Genomic DNA, 19468 nt, shown 5'->3' with positions numbered 1-19468 from the left:
AAGATGAAGATATAGAACATTTCCGTTGTCGAAAATTCGAGTGCTGGTGCTGCTGCTCTGAGGGTGAGGTGCTCTAAGGGTGAGCTGGTTAGGGCCTGCACTGCTCACTGTTCTGAAATGACCTCTGTCGTGACTGGAATGTCACAAGAAAAAAATTACTCCCCACCAAACAGTACATGTTACTCAAGAGAACACAAGTTTATAAAGGCATTTAGTTTATTTTTCAAAAAAATACTTTGCTAGAAGGGTTGAGCACTGTAATTTTACATGATCATAATCTCTAAATAAATTCTTTTTCTGACCAACAGGTACCAGTTAAGTGAACAGCTTGTCTAGGTCTGCTTTTGTAACACCCAAATACAATTAGCACTTCTCTGGTGGTATTCCCTGGGCCGTCTTAATTATCTAGAGGCCAGGAGGCAAAGCCTAGCACATAACAAAGTATGTGCTTTATAACTGCTGATTAATTCAGTTTCTTAACTAGGCAGAGCAGGTCATCAGTATATCTAATTCACACTATTAATACACTGTCTTGCTGAAGAGCCTGACCTGCCCAGAACCCCGTTACGTCTAGCCCAGGGAAGCAGTAAACTGCAAAGCAGAGAAAAGGGGCAGCTAAGATGAGGCTAGTGCTGGCTGAGTCCCAGTTAGGTCTGTTACTGTTCTGTTCCAACTATAAATCCAGGATGACTGTTACTCAGATTCAGTGCTATGTAGAAAATAGGATGCACAGCCAAAAACATAATTTGGGGATGACTGGCAGCACCTTCTTTTCCCTTTCTTAAGAGGCTAACTGAAAGTTGATTACGATTCTTGAGAGAACGTAACTAAAAGTTGAATCAAATCTATATTCACTGCTATAGATTTAATAAAAGGAAAGACCACTGTAAAGATGCAACTACAACCTGATGCATTTGCTGAGGAGAGGACTGGGCAGCTTGTTGAAGGTTCGTCAAAAGTAGCGCTTAGTTATCACAAGGCCTGCACTCAACCTCAAAAGCATAAGGTCTAGGCCGGGCGCGGTAGCTCATGCCTGTAATCCCAGCACTTTGTGAGGCAGAGGCAGGTGGATCACCTGAGGTCAGGAGTTCGAGACCAGCCTGACCAACATGGCGAAACCCTGTCTCTACTAAAAATACAAAAATTAGCTGGGTGTGGTGGCACACACCGGTAGTCCCAGCTATTGGGGAGGCTGAGGCAGGAGAATCGCTTGAACCTGGGAGGCAGAGGTTGTAGTGAGGCGAGATCACATCACTGCACTCCAGCCTGGACAACAGAGCAAGACTCCATCTCAAAAAAAGAAAAAAAAAAGCATAAGGTCTGCCTACCTCATGTCATGGGCACCCAAACAGTTCAGTGCCAAACTAGTACCAGTAAAGCCATGCCTGCCTCTTTCACCAACAGTCCAGAGTATATTTCAAAAATATCTTTATTAACCAAGGAAGCAATTACTGCAAACATCAGGACAAAGGACATTCTAATCTAGGACTTGAGTTAAATAGAGGTTTACACCTAATCACAAGAAGAGAGGGAAAGCAATTATGTGTGCTGAAACCAAGTTTCATCAATGACAAATATTTTTAAATGACTTTTAAAATACTTAACATTGGCCAGGCACGGTGAATCACGCCTGTAATCCCAGCACTTTGGGAGGCCCAGGCGGGCAGATCACTTGAGGTTAGGAGTTCAAGACCAGCCTGGCCAACATGGTGAAACCCTGTCTCTACTAAAAGTACAAAAATTGGTGGGGCGTGGTGGCACACACCTGTAATCCCAGCTACTTGGGAGGCTAAGGCAGGAGAATCACTTGAACCTGGGGGGTGGAGGTTGCAGTGAGGCAAGATTGCGCCATTGCGCTCCAGCCTGGGGGACAGTGAGACTCTGACTCAAAAAAAAAAACCAAACTCAACATTTAGTCTAAGCCACACTGGGGCAGCACACCTCAAGGTGCCCTATGAAGCATGAGAAGAGTCACTGATTTGGGCAGCTCTCTCTCTGGGCGCTGATTTTCTTCCAGGAACTATTGTGTCTCTTCTGCATGCCAGGTTCTGTCACTGAGGAACTGAAATACTTCCTCACTCCGAAGTACAAGACATTTTGAATTGACAGCCCAGTGACTGGCTAACTGGCTACTTTGGTATACCGCACCGCCACCAAAAAAAAAAAAAAAAAAAAATCAGAGGCAAATTTCTGGCATGTTTTGAAAAATCTCATGTTTGTATAATTATGTTTGAAAAACTCATTATGAGATCTTCCTTACCCTAAACCGTCATTTTTTCCTAACGCTGACAGAACCCCACCTATAGCAGCATAAAGTGCCTCTACTCTCAGTCTTTTTAACGACTTGAAACACAGTAAGAAACACTAACCTGGTTTGACATTAAGGATTTTGAGTCTGGAGGACTCAGGAGAGGAAAGTGCTGGGGCTGCTTCCCAGTGTCACCACTGGTGTTGGGAACCCTGCATGTAAACATGGTCGGACTCAATCCTCAACTGCTGGCAGTCAGCTGTCTCAACCATACCTCAGGGCCAAGTGAAACTAAACATTTTAGCTTTTTCAACACTCCAAACCTACGCAGGCATAAACTCGAGAATCTTCTGCCATTTACTTTGTTTTTCTATTCAGACTTCTGAGTTTCTCATACATACATTGGTTGGTTTTCCTCCCGATTCAGAAAGGGTAATTGGGTAGGTTTCACATACATCTTTCCAATATGTCACGAAAGGCTGGATTAAAGATGTAAGATGCGTGACATTAACTCTAATGCAGCTAAGTGTATGGACAAGGGCCACTTGGGCCTTTCTTCAGAAGATGAGTTTCAATAGGAGAAAAACAACTGTGCTAGTGTCAGCACTGGTCATGCAGAAGCCAGATGTGCCCTGCATGTTACTGAGGTCACTAAAGGGACAGGAGAAAGAACCTGACACGGTTGCTGCGCTCCCATGGGACTAAGTTGTCTCTATTACCTTCCCTCTTCTCTCCAGCCACCTGCAAAACATCTAAAGTCAGTCAGCCTTCAGTTTTGAATGTTTAAATTTCAGATACCCTTGAAATAGAAATGCATTTGGTAAACCTTAACTTCTTCCAATTGGGAGGCAACACAGGGAAATGACAACTTAAAAATTACTCTGAGAATAGCTGCATTCTCATTTGTTTGACCACTAGTTTGATGGATGTTAAGATTTTTTTAACAGGTCGAAAACAGAAAAATTCAGGGAATTCAATATCCCAGCAAAAGCCTTTATGAGATGTACGCCACGTATTATAATTCTTAAAACCACGATTGAAATCTGTCATTGTTACTGGCCTCCAAGGTTGTTTTTTCTCACACCTTACTCTTCCCAAAGCAGCCACTGTGCTTACAAGTGTGCCTCCAGAAACAGAAGACACCAGTCAGTTTACGACCACTTCCATCTCACCCTTCAAAAGGAATGGACTGCACTCTCTAAGACTCACTTGGAGAGGGAAGTTGGTGAAAGTTGCCACTGGTAAAGTAAAACAGGACTGGATTTGTCAAAACCACCCCCAGCTACCCTTAATGCCCCAGGGAACACTTACTATTCTCAGAGTTATGTTGTATCAAAAACATCTTGCGTTTTTAGGTTCTGGGAGTATATTTGAAACCTGTATTCAGTTCACGTCTAACTAAGTTTCAAAAGCTGCACCAAATCTACTAAGCTTTTTTTTTTAATACTCTTCACTGCATGCTCTGTCTATATGCATGCGTTTGAATAATAAATATTAAATATGGGGGACGCACAGAACCATAAAATTAAAAATGAAACCAAACTGAACATTAAACAATAGTACATGGTAGCTGGAGAAATGAATAAGGGCAAAAAATAAATTTGAGGTAACAATAGTGGCCCAACACCACTGATCTGAAATATCTGTAAAAATTCAACTAAGTGTTTGGAGATTCAAGTAACAAACCATCTGCTCCAACTTGGTCAGACTTCCCAGAGTCCCTGCTGAGTTTCAGTCCATGAGCCGGCACTCACATAGCTCCTTGTAAATCCTCTTCCGCACTCGGGGCATGTCTTCTTGTGAAAACTGGAAAGGCTGCTCTAAGGCGAGGCACTTGCAGTACTGCAAAAAAAAGGTCCCAGAAACACTTCAGTGGCACTTGGAGTTGTGGACCAGCCCGTTCTGTTTTACTAAATGCAGACCTAATAGTGTCTAAGGCAGAAGACCCCAACCTTTTTGGCACCAGGGACTGGTTTCATGTAAGGCAATTTTTCCACAGACTTGGGGGAGAGGGGGTTGGTTTTAGGATGAATTATCAGGCATTAGTTAGATTCTCATAAGGGGTGAGCAACCTAGATCCCTCGCATCTGCAGTTCACAACAGGGTTCACGCTCCTGAGAACCTGATGTGGACGGTATCTGTCCGTGGCCCAGGGGTTTGGGACCCCAATCTAAGGCAGCATTTTCATGTCTGTTTAAACTACTGTAAAAATACAGTTTTAAGCATTTACCCAAATTATAGGTGACTGACCAAGCTAGTGCATGGCTTGGGATCTCCTCTCCCTCCTGACCCAATACTGTGAAGAGCAGCAACTGATGAAAAGGCCTTAATTCCTCCCAAAGTGCAACCTGCTGGAATGCAGCTAGACCCATCATGGCCCTTAATGGGAACGTGAATTTGTTTATAAAACCCCAAACATGCATGAGGTATACAAACGAACCTGTCTTCCAAGATCTTTGCAAATCTCTAAATTCATGCATCATATTCTGTAATTTCCTTCATAAATATATGTATAACTGAATTTTTTTCCATAGCCCTTTTCGATCTCTAAGGAGATCTACAGCACGAGATGGCAGTTTTTCAACGTGGACCTCATTTAAAATCTAATCACTGTGTCAAAGACCTGCAGATTGCTTGCCAATGGTTTTTTTTTTTAATTCTGCAAATGCCAATGGTTATGATATGGACAAATTCAAGTCAGTCTCCAATGTGGCTTACTAATAACCTCCCATGAGACATGGATGATACCCACAGTTCACTCTTGATCCCTGGAAGGTGGTTCTTCCTAATGATAACATCTGAAAATGCAGAAACTACTGCTCCTCAGCAATAAAGGGGAGGAAAAGTACTCCGTTGCTCATACCTAGCATCATATACACATACAGGAACTGCCATCTCTCCTCTTTCAACCCAACAAACTCAATTCACACATTGTAAATTCCGAAAAAGCAGTATTTCTTTACCTGGAGCACAAAGACTCCACAGTCACTGTCATTTTTCTGTTGTGGAATACACTGAAGGGAAAAACAAAATACTCATTAAAATAAGATCAATTACTTCTCTTCAGATAAGAAAAACTCCTTTACGGAAAAATGCGCAAAAGATAGGAAACTTTTCTCTCTCCAGGACAGCTGGTATATCTGATATCTCAAGCATCTAATTTTATGGAGGCACCTGGCCACATAAAAAGAGCTATCAGGTGGCAACCCCAATTTATAGAACAATGTTTTACCTAAATATGAGAAATGGGAAATCAAATGTAAAAACCTATTTTAAAACATGCATTTGGATACTGAGCTCTGCTATCAATTCACTGACAGTGGAGTCAAAATGGAATTGTGGCTGGGAGAACAAAGGCCCAGCCTCTGGATGCTAGGATGGTGACAACTCCGCTGAGCGGTCTTCACTTGATCTCGTATCACACGACCCTGTCCTATTCTTTGAAAGAAATCGTGAAGGTAAACAGTATGGTTTTTGTTTTGGGTTTTTCGCGACAGGGACTCACTCTGTCACCCAGGCTGGAGTGCAGTGGCACGATCTCAGTCTCCTGAGTTCGCGCAATCCTCCCACCTCAGCATCCCAAGTAGCTGGGACTACGCCTAGCTAATTTTATTATTTGTAGAGATGAGGTCTCACCCTGTTGCCCAGGCTGGTCTTGAACTCCTAGACTCAAGCAATCCATGCACCTTTGCCTCCCAAAGTGCTGGGATTACAGGCGTGAGCCACTGTGCCCAGCCAACCGTATGTTTTTAAAAGAACTGGTTACTGTATTCTGCCCAAAGCGGTAATACAGAAGATCCTGACTACATTTAGAATACCCAGATTTTTTAGTTGGGTAAATTCAGGAAATTTACTGGTTCTGGTTTGAACTGGTATACTAGGTTATTCAAAACACAAAACTTAAGCTTAATTTTAAAATTTAGCATTGGTTGGGTTCAAGGGTGAACTAATAAATCTTGTCTCTTTGGGTTTGGGTTAAAGGTTTGTTTCAAGATCCTGCCTATAACATTGTGTCAATGATCCAGACAGACCTGTGTTCAAGGACCTGACTCTGTATCAATAGTTTTGATGTCCTTTGGGGAAAATCACACCTGGGCTTCAGTTTTCTCATTTACAAAATAAAGACGATGCTTATCCCTAAATGACCTGCCTACCTCACAGGTTATAAGGATCAAATGAGATCTAATATACAAAAACACTGGAAACAACACAGCCCACCATCAATGGAAGACACTGGTATTTACGACAGGAATAAGCGGCTGTGCCTGGGCACTCTGCCCCACAGTTTGAATGTCATGGGCCAAGCATGGTGCTGCATCCAGACAGCGGTGGGACTGAAGCGCTTGGGCTACTATCTTCCCCACATGCCTGGCAAGTAGCCCAATGCACTTTCTCCCCCTCAGTGGGTCCAAATAGTCATTTCAGCATTTCTCTGGGTCTATATGGGTCATCTGGAAATAAGAGCCATGATACAAGAGGCAAGTGCCACCCAAAAAAATTTTTTTTTCCCCAGAAGAGCAAACACATCATTAGCAACTTCCTCAGGGAGGAAATGACTGAAGTGATTTGCTCCCGGGAAGCACCGGGCAACTGAGCAGCGATGATGAATACTAAACTGAAGTTTATTCTCAGCTGCCTCCCTGGAGCCTCCAGGCTCTCCTTGGTATCTCTGTCACTAGTCTTCAAATGCTCTTAAAGGCACCCACCCTTAGATAATTCCATCCCCTGGACATGCCTGGGTTTCATTGTTATCACATACTTACCTTCGTAACAGCAGTCTGCCAACCCTGAAGAAATTCAGGTCTATTTTTTTCTCTGGCTTCAGTCAGCAAATACTTTCTTATATTCTGGTTAAAAAGAAACCACAACACAGATGCTGTGTTCCATCAGTTGGTGAAAAATGGAACATGCCCATAGCAGACAGAAGGAAAGGAGGAGGCTGTGGCCCCATAACTGGGCAGAGTATGCATTAAGAAGCTGGAACAATTTTTTTTTTTTTTTTTAAGAGAGAGGATCTTGCTCTGTCACCCAGGCTGGAGTACAATGGCGTGATCATAGCTCACTGCAGCCTTGAACTCCTAGGCTCCAGAGATCCTCCTACCTCAGCCTTCCAAGTAGCTGGGACTATAGGTGTGTACACCACTGCTCCCGGCTAAAGCTGGAACTTTATTTCAGACTCTTCATTTCATATTGTTAAGGGGGAGTCAGACCTTCTGTATTCAAGGTATGCATCAAGACTGTGGACGCTGGCATTTGTTTAATCAGAACATTTTATGAGATGGTTAGCCAGCCCTTCCCAGCAGTAAGTCAGCTTGCTGCATTTGAAACTTACATACTGGCAAGTCAAAAAGAAAGTCTTTATCATTGCCAATGCTCAACAGAGGAAAGGAACCCATGGCAGACATCATTAATAACTAAAACAAAATGAAAAACATTCCAGCCTTAGATATTCTGATACACTCCTTATTTTTGAGGGCTGCAGAAAAGGTTAACATTCAGCTTCTGGAAAGTAATACTAAAATTCATTCTGAATACTAAATATGGTCAAGTCCACTGTTGAAATATCTACCAAGATGAAGCCTGCTGGAGTTTCAAAATGTCCCCAGTGATCTCAACCTCTGTGCATCTCTCTCCACATCAAGAGTGAAGTCAGAGGTTATGTGAATAACCCACCCCACCCCCCCCAACAAAAGTGGACCAGGGCCAGACGCGGTGGCTCACACCTGTAATCCCAGCACTTTGGGTGGCTGAGGCAGGTGGATCACATAAGGTGAGGTCAGGAGTTCAAGACCAGCCTGACCAACATGGTGAAACCCCATTTCTACTAAAAATACAAAAATTAGCCAGGTGTGGTGGTGCACACCTGTAATCCCAGCTACTCCAGAGGCTGAGACACGAGAATCGCTTGAACCCAGGAGGCAGAGGTTGCCATGAGCCAAGACTGGGCCACTGCTCTCCAACCTGGGGGACAGAGTGAGACTCTGACTCCAAAAAAAAAAAAAAAAAAACAAAAGGACTGGAAGCCACCTCTTCAGAAGAAAATACATGATGAAAGCAAATACTTAATATCTAACAAAGTATGACAGCATGTTGCACTGCTCCCTCTAAAGAATTAACTTCAAGTTCTCAGAATAAGCAGTATATATAAATTCTTTTTTGAGATGGAGTCTTGCTCTCTTACCCAGGCTAGAGTGTAGTGGTGCGATCTCTGCTCACTGCAACCTCCACCTCCCAGGTTCAAGCGATTCTCCTGCCTCAGCCTCCCGAGTACCTGGGACTATAGGCGTGCACCACCATGCCCAGCTAATTTTTGTATTTTTAATAGAGACGGGGTCTCACCATGTTGGCCAGGATGGTCTCTATCTCTTGACCTTCTGATCCACCCGCCTCAGCCTCCCAAAATGCTGGGATTACAGGCGTGAGCCACCCTGCCCAGCCAGTATATGTAAATTCTTAAGTAAAATACAGGCAAAAAAGGTTTGTCCTTAAAAATGGTCACCGACACTCAAAATGTACTGAGCATCTCTAATGGTTCAAGTGCTGGGGACACTAGTGAAAAAAGCTCTTGTAGTCTCTGTTGTCATGGAATCTACACATTTATGTGGTGACTGTTTAAAACACTTTTCGTCAATTCTTTGAAAATACAGGCCCCTAACTTAGTTAAGGGCCCCTTCTACAACCCCTACATCCTCTTAAAACAAAAAACAGCTTGACCCCACCTGGCCAGATGACTGAACTGTATTTGGCTCTAAATGACTTCTAGCTATCACTTAAAAGGAGTCTGTTCTTAGGGTCTTTTTGCAAATGTGCAAAATTATTAGGCCAATTGTAATTTTGCTGAAAAGGTAAGAACTCTGCAGGAGGGCTTGGGCAAAAATTCAGAAGATGATTTTTCTTACTGTGCAGAACCAGGCCCTAATGATTCTGAATCGACTTAAACCCAACTGCAAGTTTTACAAACAAAATCCTGTTTAACCATCATTCACTCCATGAAGTCGAACGTCTCTCTAGCCCCTACCTGACTCCCTAGCATCAGTGCCTGGCACAAAGCAGGAGGCACAGTAAATAGTTCCTACATGAAACAATTTTCCCAACACCTCTGCTCTCCTCTGCCTGTCAGAATCCGATTCTTGAAGGCACTGATATGGCTGCACTTTTGGTTATACCTTTGCAGGTTTGTCTAGGAAAGAGACAATATAGACAGGCTCTGGCAGGTATAGGAATATGTTGGTTCAGAGAAAGGCAAGGAATTAGGGGAAGGGAACTGGAAAAGACGCTCACATCTGGTATTGTGAGAACTCTGGGCCCAGGAGGCTTCTCGTTTTTGGGGTATTTTTTTCCTGGATTTCTTGGAAATGAAAATGTGGATTTTGAAAACTTGATTTTCCTCATAGTTTGCATTATACTTAATTTTTAAATTAAATGTTAATTAAACAAATAATACAAGAAAATATTCTCCTTGTAAAAAAAAAAAAAAATCCCAAAATAAGGCCAAATCCCCTTTAATTAGTAGTCCTGCTTTTCTACACTTAACCAAAGGTAATAATCATTGATATAAAAAATGGTAAGATCCCATCTTTTTACTTACAAATATGTATGTATATATGTGTCTACACATACACCTGCATGCATTTGTGTACTATACCGTATCATTCCACAATTGGCTTTTTAAAGCTCTATGCCTTGGACATCTTTCCATTTGAGGACTTGAAGGTCTACTATATTCAATTTAACTGCTATGGTCAGTTTAATAGTATGGGTATACTGTACCATAGTGTATTTAGCTATTCTCTTGCTAGAGCTAAATTTGGGTTGTTTTATTTTGCACTATTATAAATAATGCTGCCATGAACATCCTAGCACATGCCCCATCCTTGTGTGCATATACAAGCATTTTTATGGAGTAGATAACAAGAAATGGAACTGATATGCAACAGAATTTGTATCTTTTTAATTAACAAAGCACTTAGAACTGATGAGAACTGCAACTATCACCAAGTGGCTGTATCAATTTATACACTCCACCAGAAAATATGAGAATGCCTATTTCCTTACGCTCACATAGACACTTGAATAGCATCACTTTTTCTAACATAATGGACAAAAAATGTAACTGATGTAGTTTCCATTTGCATTTCTTTTATTTCTGGTGAGGCTGAACACCTCTCTGTGTGTTTTTAAATGGTCATTTGCATTTTTCCTAAAATTTACTAAATTAGCCTTTGTCCATTTCTATTAGGTCCTTTTATCCTCCCCTTATTCATTTGTAGGAGTTTCCATGTATTCTGGATAGTTATTGTCTGTTATTTGCATCATACATATTTTCTCCAAGTCTGCTGCTTGTCCTTTAACTTTATGATATACAGAAGTTTTAAATTATTAGGTGGTTAAATTTATCCAATTGTTCCTTATGTCTTTTCTTTGGTTCCATGTAAGAAGTCCTTCCCCACTCTGTGAACATAACATTCTCCATATTTCATTCAAATACTTTTACAGTTTTGTACAGATTTCTTTTAAGTACCTAAAGCTTTAGGAGTTTTCATCATAAAGAATTTCCACATTTCTTCCTAGGGCATATTCCTAGGTTATTTATGTTTTTTTCTTTTATAAATGGAATCTTATTCCCAGTTACATATTCTTATTGGTTCTTGATAGTGCAGGAAAATCCGGAAACCTACTCATTTTTCTTGATTTTGTATCCCACCATCTGTTTATTAGCTGAACACTAATATTTTGTCAATTGATTCCGTTAGGTTATAGTTTATTCTACAGGAGTTATTTTGCAGATACAAGCCAATTTTAGCTCTAAGATGATCAAAGAAACAATTTCTAACCACATTCAAGATGTAGTTTTAAGGGAAAAGCAGAGAAAATCCAAGTGGAGTATCTCAGAGGGGGGATCTGGATCCTAGACAGATCCTCTCCTCAGCCAGAGATTCCCCTTCTAGTCCTTTTCTCAGCTAACATTTTAGAGGATTTTCATGACATAAACTGTTCCTATACGGTTTTGACTGCTGCTGTTCTATCTAGAGCTAAGATGCTATTTGGCCAATTACAAAACAAATGAAAAAATAGGCAGTATATTAACTTACCTCTACACAAAACTTAAAATGAATGCCTTGGGAATCATAAAATGAAATAATTCGATTAGAGAGTGTCACAGTAATGAGAGACCAGTGGACTTCCAGGTGAATAGGAATCAACAGAAGGCTCTTTTTAAACAAATCCACCTGATCAAGAAAAGAGAAAGAAATGCGGCCATCACCACAGCTATCCAAACCACCAAAAAACAGCAGCTTCCATTTGCTGACCTTTGACCTGCACAAGGGCAAAAAAGGAGGAAGCAATGAACCAGAATTTGAACCCAGGTCTTAATCTAAGCCCATGCTTGTAACTATTAAGCTATAATACACAACAATAATATAAAAATAAAGATATACAAAGTACAGTTTTCCAGTTAATCTACTAAACCTGTGTGTCAAGTGCCTGATAAGACTTGGCTCCTTGTTTACCTCATTTTCTCATATACATATTTAACCTGGATTCAACTCTTGTTTAGAAAGCAATCATAGTATTAGAAAATGGTATAAGGGGCCAGGCACGGTGGCTCACACCTGTCATCCCAGTACATTGGGAGGTTGAGGCAGAAGAACTGCTTGAGCCCAGGAGTTTGAGACCAGCCTGGGCAACATAATGAGACTCTGTCTCTACAAAAAATAAAAAATCAGGCCGGGCTCAGTGGCTCACGCCTGTAATCCCAGCACTCTGAGAGGCCAACAGATGGTTTGAGCTCAAGAGTTCAAGACCAGCCTGGGTGACATGGCAAAACCCTGTATCTACAAAAAAATACAAAAACTAACCGGGCGTGGTGGTGTGCACCGGTAGTCGCAGTTACTTGGTAGGCTGAGGTTCAAAGGATGGCTTGAGCCTGGGAGGCGGAGGTTGCACTGAGCAGAGATTGCGCCACTGCACTCCAGCCTAGGTGACAGAGCCAGACCTTGTCTCAAGAAAAATAAATGAATAAAAAATCAGCCAGGTGTGGTGGTGCACGCTTGCAGTCCCAGCTACTTGGGAGGCTGAAGCAGCAGGATCACTTGAGCCCAGGAAGTCGAGGCTGCAGTGAGCCATGATCACACCTCTGCATTCCAGCCTGGGCGACAGAGTGAGACCCTGAAACTGCATCTACAGACATGGTGTAAGCAGCAGTTAAGATTATGGGCTCTGAAGCAAGTCTGCTCAAGTTCAAATTGTGGCTATTCCACATATTGGTCACATGACTTTGGTAATTTCCCTTGCTTCTTTGCACCTTGATTTCCTCAACTAATAAAATGGATAGAAAATAGTACCTACCTTATGAAGTTTTTAAGAGTAGTAAAAGAATGTGTAAAATGCATAAAACTCTGTTTAGCACATTATAAGTAGCCAAATATCTTAGTTATTATTATGATTACTTGCTTGGGTCTCTCAAATGTCAAAATTGAGAAAAACATCCTTGATAATACTTTATGCATCCTTTACAGTCCTAACATATCCTTTATATCATAATATATATCCCTTTATAATCTAGAAATGCTTGCTATTCCACTCAAAATTCCAGTTGTAGAGTGGGTGATAAAGTAGTAGATGCTCCACACACATTTGTGAAAGAGTGAATCAATTTCCCTTCTCAGGTATTTTTTTTAGCATAATTTGGTGATTACTTGGGTTAAAACATTTTAAACTACCTCATATTCTCTGAAACTAATTTCCCGAGATTTCCTTCTCGCTTTCTGATACTCAAATAGTGTCCTGCTCTAAATGAATCTTCTGTTAAGTCTTCATGACCTTGGGGCAGAATCACTTTAGCTTTTCAGTTTCTGCATCCATAAACCTGGGGAGTGAGGTGGGCAGAAGGAAATAGTGAAAATAATAAACAATGTTCCTTTCCAGATTAAAAATTGAGTATCCATTTTTTTTTAATTCCGAGTATCTAAAACAAGGAATCATAGTTAGAATACAGTAGTAAATAAAACCAGATGTATGTTCTTCTCAAAAAGTAATGTTTTCTACATCGTAAAATAGATTTTTATATAAAAATTAGAAATACAGAAAAAGATACACTTCACCTATCTTTCCAAATCATTTTCTTCTTCTGACACATTAACATAGACATACATAGAAGCTTTATACAGGCTGAGTATCCCTAACCCAAAAACCTGAAATCCTCCAAAATCTGGAACTTTTTGAGTGCTGACATGATGCCACAGATTGTCCACAGGGGTGGCTGAGGTAGTGACATTTTTACTTTCTGATGGGTCAATGTACATAAACTGTTGCATATACAAAATTACTAAGAATATTGTAAATTACCTTTAGGCCATGCATCTAAGGTGTATATGAAACATAAGTGAATTTTGTGTTTAGACTTTGGTTCTACCCCCAAAATATCTCATTATATATATGCAAATATTACAAAATCTGAAAGAGTCCAAAGTCCTAAACACTTCTAGTCCCAAGCATTTTGGATAAGGGATGTTTAACCTGTACACATAATTAAGAACAATGTGCATGACAGATTGTATCACTGACCCCAATTATTTGTTGCCCTCCCTGTGAGAAGATTATACAGACCTGCCCATTGCCATGTGACTTCTCTGCCCTCCCAAAGAGAGAACTGTAGTCCTGTCATATGATTTGCTTTAATCAAAAGGATGTAATAAGCAGAAGTGAAGTTATGTCATGATCAGATTGAAACTTTTAGAGCTACCATGTGAGACTGCCATGTCTCAGGAAAGGTGCTGCTCCTTCAGTTTGGGTCCCATTCGCATAATAAAGAAGAAAAACCATAGGTTCATCTGCTTAGATGCAGGAAAAGCATTTGATGAAATTCAGTATTTACTTATGATTAAAAACTCTCAGGAAAATAGGAATAATAGGAAAGCCTACACGATAATAACAGGAAAGCCTGACATCATACACGATAGTGAAAAACTGAATGCTTTCCAAGACTGAGAACTAGGGAAAGATGTCCTCTCTCATTACTTCTATTCAACACTGTAGCAAGTCTTAGCCAGTGCAGTAAGGCAAGGAAAAAATGACACACAGATTGCAAAGAATGAAACAAAACTGTCACTACTTATAAGTGTCTATGAAAATTTCACAGAATATACAAAAAAGCTCCTAAAAGTAGTAAATGACTTTGGTAAGGTCAGAGGATACAAAGTCAAAATACAGAAATCAACTGTATTTCTATATACAAACAACTAGAAGATAATATTTTTTAAAATTCTTTTCATAGCCATTTCAGAAACATGAAATACTTAAGGATACATTTAACAAGAATGTATATATAAGATGTATACACTAAAAATTACAGATAATACTGAGAAAAAATAAATGCAAAGATATACCATGTTCATACACTGAAAGGCTTAATATTAGATGTCCATTCTCCCCAAACTAATGTATAAACACAATCCCAATCATTCCAGCATGCTTACTAAACAACAGAGTTTGACAAACTAATTTTCAAGTTTATATGAAAATGCAAAGGACTCAGAATTGCCAAAACAATCTGGAAAAAGGATAAAGCTGGCAGACTCACAGTGATTTTGAGACACACTATGAAGATACAGTAATATTGTGTACTGTTAACATAAAAAATAGGCATCAGTCTAAGAGAACAGAAAATCCAGAAGTAGACCTACACATGTATGATCAGTTGACTTTCTATAATGGTGCCAAAGCAATTAAATTGGAAAAGAAAAGTATACTAAGAAAAAAAAATCTTGATCCCTCTCTTTTTTTTTTTTTTTTTTTTTTTTGAGATGAAGTTTTGCTCTTGTTGCCCAGGCTGCAGTGGAATGGCACAATCTCGGCTCACTGCAACCTCCGCCTCCTGGGTTCAAGTGATTTTCCTGCCTCAGCCTCCCAAGTAGCTGGTATTACAGGCATGCTCCACCACACCCAGCTAATTTTGTATTTTTAGTAGACACAGGGTTTCTCCATGTTGGTCAGGCTGGTCTTGATCACCTGACCTCATGTGATCAGCCCACCTCAGCCTCCCAAAGTGCTGGGATTACAGGCGTGAGCCACTGCCCCTGGCTGATCATGTTTCTTTGTTGATTTGTTTGTTTTGAGATAGAGTCTCACTCTGTAGCACAGACTGGAGTGCAGTGGCGCGATCTTGGCTCACCAAAACCTCCGCTGCTAGGGTTCAAGCAATTTTTCTGCCTCAGCCTCCCGAATAGCTAGGACTACAGGTGCCTGCCACCACCCCTGGCTAATTTTTGTATTTTTAGTGGAGACAGGGCTTCACGAAGTTGGCCAGGCCGGTCTTGAACTCCTGACCTCAAGTAATCCACCCACTTCAGTCTCCCAAACTGATAGGATTACAGGCGTAAGCCACTGCACCTGGCCCTTTGTTGATTTTGAGTCCAATGTTGAAAGTGGCGTGTTGAGGTCTCTAGCTACTATTGCATTGTTGAGTCTCTCTCTCTGGCTCTTTTCTTTTTCTTTTTTGTGTGTTTTTGTTTGTTTTCTTGCCTTCTTTGTGATGTTCTCTCTTTAGCTCGGATAATATTTGCTTTATATATCTGGATGCTCCAGTGTTAGGTATGTGTGGAGATACATATATATATATATGCTCATACACAATTTTTATATTGTCTGACCTTTTTATCATTATATAATGACCTTCTTTGTCCCTTTTTAATAATTTTTATCTTAATACCTATTTTACCTGACATTAAGTATAGCTACTCTGCTCTCTTTTTTTGGCTTCTATTTGTATGGAAAAAGAGGAGGTCTGGTTTTTCCAGCCCTTTCAGTCTGTGTATATCCTTATAGGTGAAGTGAGTTTCTTGTAGGCAGCATATAGTTGGGTCTTATTTTTCTTTCCATTCAGCCAATCTATGTCTTTTGATTAGAGACTTTAGTCCATTTACATTCAATGTTATTATTGATACATAAGGACTTCCTACTACCATTTTGTTATCTGCTTTCTAATTGTTTTACGGTCTTCCCTTCCTCCCTTCCTTCTTTGTGTTGAAATGATTTTCTCTGGTAGTATATTTTTATTTCTTGCTTTTCATTTTTTGTATACCTGTTGTAGATTTTTTGTTTTGAGGTTACATGGTTACCTCAAAATAAAAGCCTCACGAGGCTTGCAAACAATATCTTATAAACAACTATTTCAAACTGATAACTCCAGTTACCAAAAAAAAAAAAAAAAAAAAAAGTCAAGAGAAAACGAAAACAGAACTCTACACTTTAACTCCAAACTCCATCCCCCTCTGACTTTTTGTTGTTTCTACTTTTTTTTTTTTTGACAGAGTCTCGTTCTGTCGTCCAGGTTGGAGTGCAGTGGTGCAATCAGGGCTCATTGCAAGCTCCGCCTCCCAGGTTCACGCCATTCTCCTGCCTCAGCCTCCCGAGTAGCTGGGACTACAGGCGCCCGCCACCACGCCCACCTAATTTTTTTTTGTATTTTTAGTAGAGATGGGGTTTCACCATGTTAGCCAGGATGGTCTCGATCGGACCTTGTGATCCACCCGCCTCGGCCTCCCAAAGTGCTGGGATTACAGGCGTGAGCCACTGTGCCCGGCCATTGTTTCTATTTATCTTTTTTTATATTATCGCTTAAAAAATTGTAGTTATAATTTTTGATAGCCTTTGTAGTCTTCCTACTCAAAATATGGCTTACACACAGCAATTAGTGTGTCAAGCCATTCTGTTCTTGTGTACTTACTGATACCAGTGAGTTTTGTACCTTTGGATGATTTCTTATTGCTCATTCATGTCCTTTCCTTTCAGATTAAAGAGCTCCCCTTAGCATCTCTTACAGGTCAGGTCTGATATTGACAAAATCCCTCAGAGCTTTTGTTTGTCTGGGAAAGTATTTCTCCTTCATGTTTGAAGTACATTTTCGCTGGGTATGATATTCTAAGATAAACGTTTTTTTCCTTCAGCACTTGACATGCCACTCCCTCCTGGCCTGTAAAGTTTCCACTGAGATGTCTGCTGCCAGATGTATTGGAGCTCCTTCATATGTTATTTGTTCCTTTTCTCTTGCTGCTTTTAGGATTTTATCCTCAACCTTTGGGAGTTTGACTATTAAATGCCTTGAGGCAATCTTATTTGTGTTAAATCTTCTTGGTGTTCTAGGACCTTCTTGTACCTGAATATTGATACCTTTCTCTGGGTTTGGAAAGTTCTGTTACTATTTGAGTGAAGTTTCTACCCTATCTCTCTCTCTCTACCTCCTCTAATAACTCTCAGATTTGCCCTGTGACTTCTAGATCTTGTAGGTTTGCTTCATTCTTTTTTCTCCTCTGTGTATTTACATATAGTCTGTCCTTAAGCTTACTAATTCTTTCTTCCACTTGATCAATTTTGCTGTTGAGAGATTCTGATGTATTTTCTAGTATGTCAACTGAATTTTTCAGCTCCAGAATTTGTTTTTTGTGTTTTTTGGGGTTTTTTTGTTTGTTTTGAGACAGAGTTCGCTCTGTTGCCCAGGCTGGAGTGCAATGGCATGATCTTGGCTCACTGCAATTTCTGTCTCCCAGGTTCAAGCGATTCTTGTGCTTCAGCGTCCTGAATACCTGGGATTACAGACCTGTGCCACCACACCCAGCTAATTTTTGTATTTTTAGTAGAGATGGGGTTTTGCCATGTTGGCAAGGTTTGTCTCAAACTCCTTGCCTCAAGTGATCTACCTACCTAGGCCTCCCAAAATGCTGGGATTATAGGTGTGAGCCACTGTGCCCAGCCTCTGCTTTTTATTTTAAAAAAAAAATATGTCAATCTCAGCTGGGTGTGGTCACTCAAATCCCAGCACTTTGGGAGGCTGAGGCAGGCAGATCACAAGGTCAGGAGTTTGAGACCAGCCCGACCATCATGGTGAAACCCTGTCTCTACTAAAAATACAAAATTAGCCAGGCGTAGTGGCACATGCCTGTAATCCCAGTTACTCAGGAGGCTGAGGCAGGAGAATCGCCTGAACCTGGGAGATGGAGGTTGCAGTGAGCTGAGATCGCACCATTGCACTCCAGCCTGGGCAACAAGAGGGAAACTCTGTCTTTAAAAAAAAAAAAAAAAAAGTCAATCTCTTTCTTAAATTTCTCTGACAGGATTCTAAATTCCTTCTCTGTGTTATTTTGAAATTCTCTGGGCTTCCTCAAAAGTTATTTTCAATTGTCTGAGAGGTTGCATATCTCTGTCACTATGAGACTGGTCATTGGTGCCTTTAGTTTGGTGAAGTCACGTTTTCCTGCATGTTCTTTTTTTTTTTTTTTTGAGACAAAGTTTCATTCTTGTCACCCAGGCTTGAGTGCAATGGCGTGATCTCGGCTCACTGCAACCTCCACCTCTCAAGTTTAAGCAATTCTCCTGCCTCAGCCTCCTGAGTAGCTGGGATTACAGGTGCCTGCCACCACGCCCAGCTAATTTTTTTGTATTTTTAGTAGAGAAAGGGTTTTACCATGTTGGCCAGGCTGGTCTGGAACTCCTGACCTCAGGTGATCTGCCCGCCTCAGCCTCCCAAAGTGCTGAGATTACAGGCGTGACCCACCGTGCACAGCCTTCCTGGATGTTCTTGATGCCTGCAGGTGTTCATCGACGTCTGGGCAATCAAGAGTTAGGTATTTATTCTATCTTCACAGTTGGGACTTGTTTTTATCTGTCCTTCTTGAGAAGGCTTTCCAGGTATTCAAAGGAAATTGAGTGTTGTAATCTAAGTCTTTGATCACTGCAGCCATATCTGCACTACGGGGAGCCCCAAGCCCAGTAAGACTGACACTTGCAGGCTTCTAGAGGTCTCACCTTGGTGTGCTTGGGTAAGATGGAGAGGAATTTCCTAGATGATTAGGAAATCTCTCATTCTCTTCCTTCACTTTCCCCCAAACAATAGTCTCTCTCTCCATGCTGGGCTCCCTGGAGTTGAGGGAGGAGTGGTGCAAGCACTCCCATGGCTACCACAGCTGGCACTGGACTGGGTCACAACTGAACACAGCATAGTACTGGGTCTTGCCCAAGGCATGTGGCAACTCCTGCCTGGCGACCGCTGATATTTATTCAAGGTCCAAGGGCTCTTTACTCAGTAGGTGGTAAATTCTTCCAAGACTGGGCCCTTCCCCTCTGGCCCAGGGTGGGGCTAGAAATACCATCCAGGGTCTAGGGCCTAGAACTGGAGGCTTCAGGAATGACTGGTGCTTTATCTTACTGTGGCCCAGCTAGTGC

At 41.1% G+C, this 19468-nt stretch overlaps 1 protein-coding gene across 2 annotated transcripts in view; it reads right to left on the bottom strand.

The window, feature by feature from the left end:
• Window positions 1-198: 198 nt before the first annotated feature.
• The window catches only part of SENP5 (SUMO specific peptidase 5), a 67029-nt gene continuing 47759 nt past the window's right edge, over window positions 199-19468 (bottom strand). The window contains exons 7-10 of one of the 2 annotated variants that reach the window (XM_002814465.4): window positions 11341-11478; window positions 7012-7095; window positions 5212-5262; window positions 199-4090 (exon numbers count right to left, since the gene is read on the bottom strand). In XM_002814465.4, coding sequence (XP_002814511.1) covers window positions 3980-4090; window positions 5212-5262; window positions 7012-7095; window positions 11341-11478 — 384 coding nt within the window. In that variant the 3' untranslated portion in view covers window positions 199-3979. The remainder of the gene's footprint in view (window positions 4091-5211; window positions 5263-7011; window positions 7096-11340; window positions 11479-19468) is intronic. The other variant, XM_054551035.2, reaches the window with a different exon arrangement.

Source organism: Pongo abelii, chromosome 2 (assembly GCF_028885655.2).
Source record: "Pongo abelii isolate AG06213 chromosome 2, NHGRI_mPonAbe1-v2.0_pri, whole genome shotgun sequence".
Classification (NCBI taxonomy): domain Eukaryota; kingdom Metazoa; phylum Chordata; class Mammalia; order Primates; family Hominidae; genus Pongo; species Pongo abelii.
The sequence above is the reverse complement of the archived record's forward strand: the minus strand, read 5'-3'. Positions and strand labels throughout refer to the sequence as shown.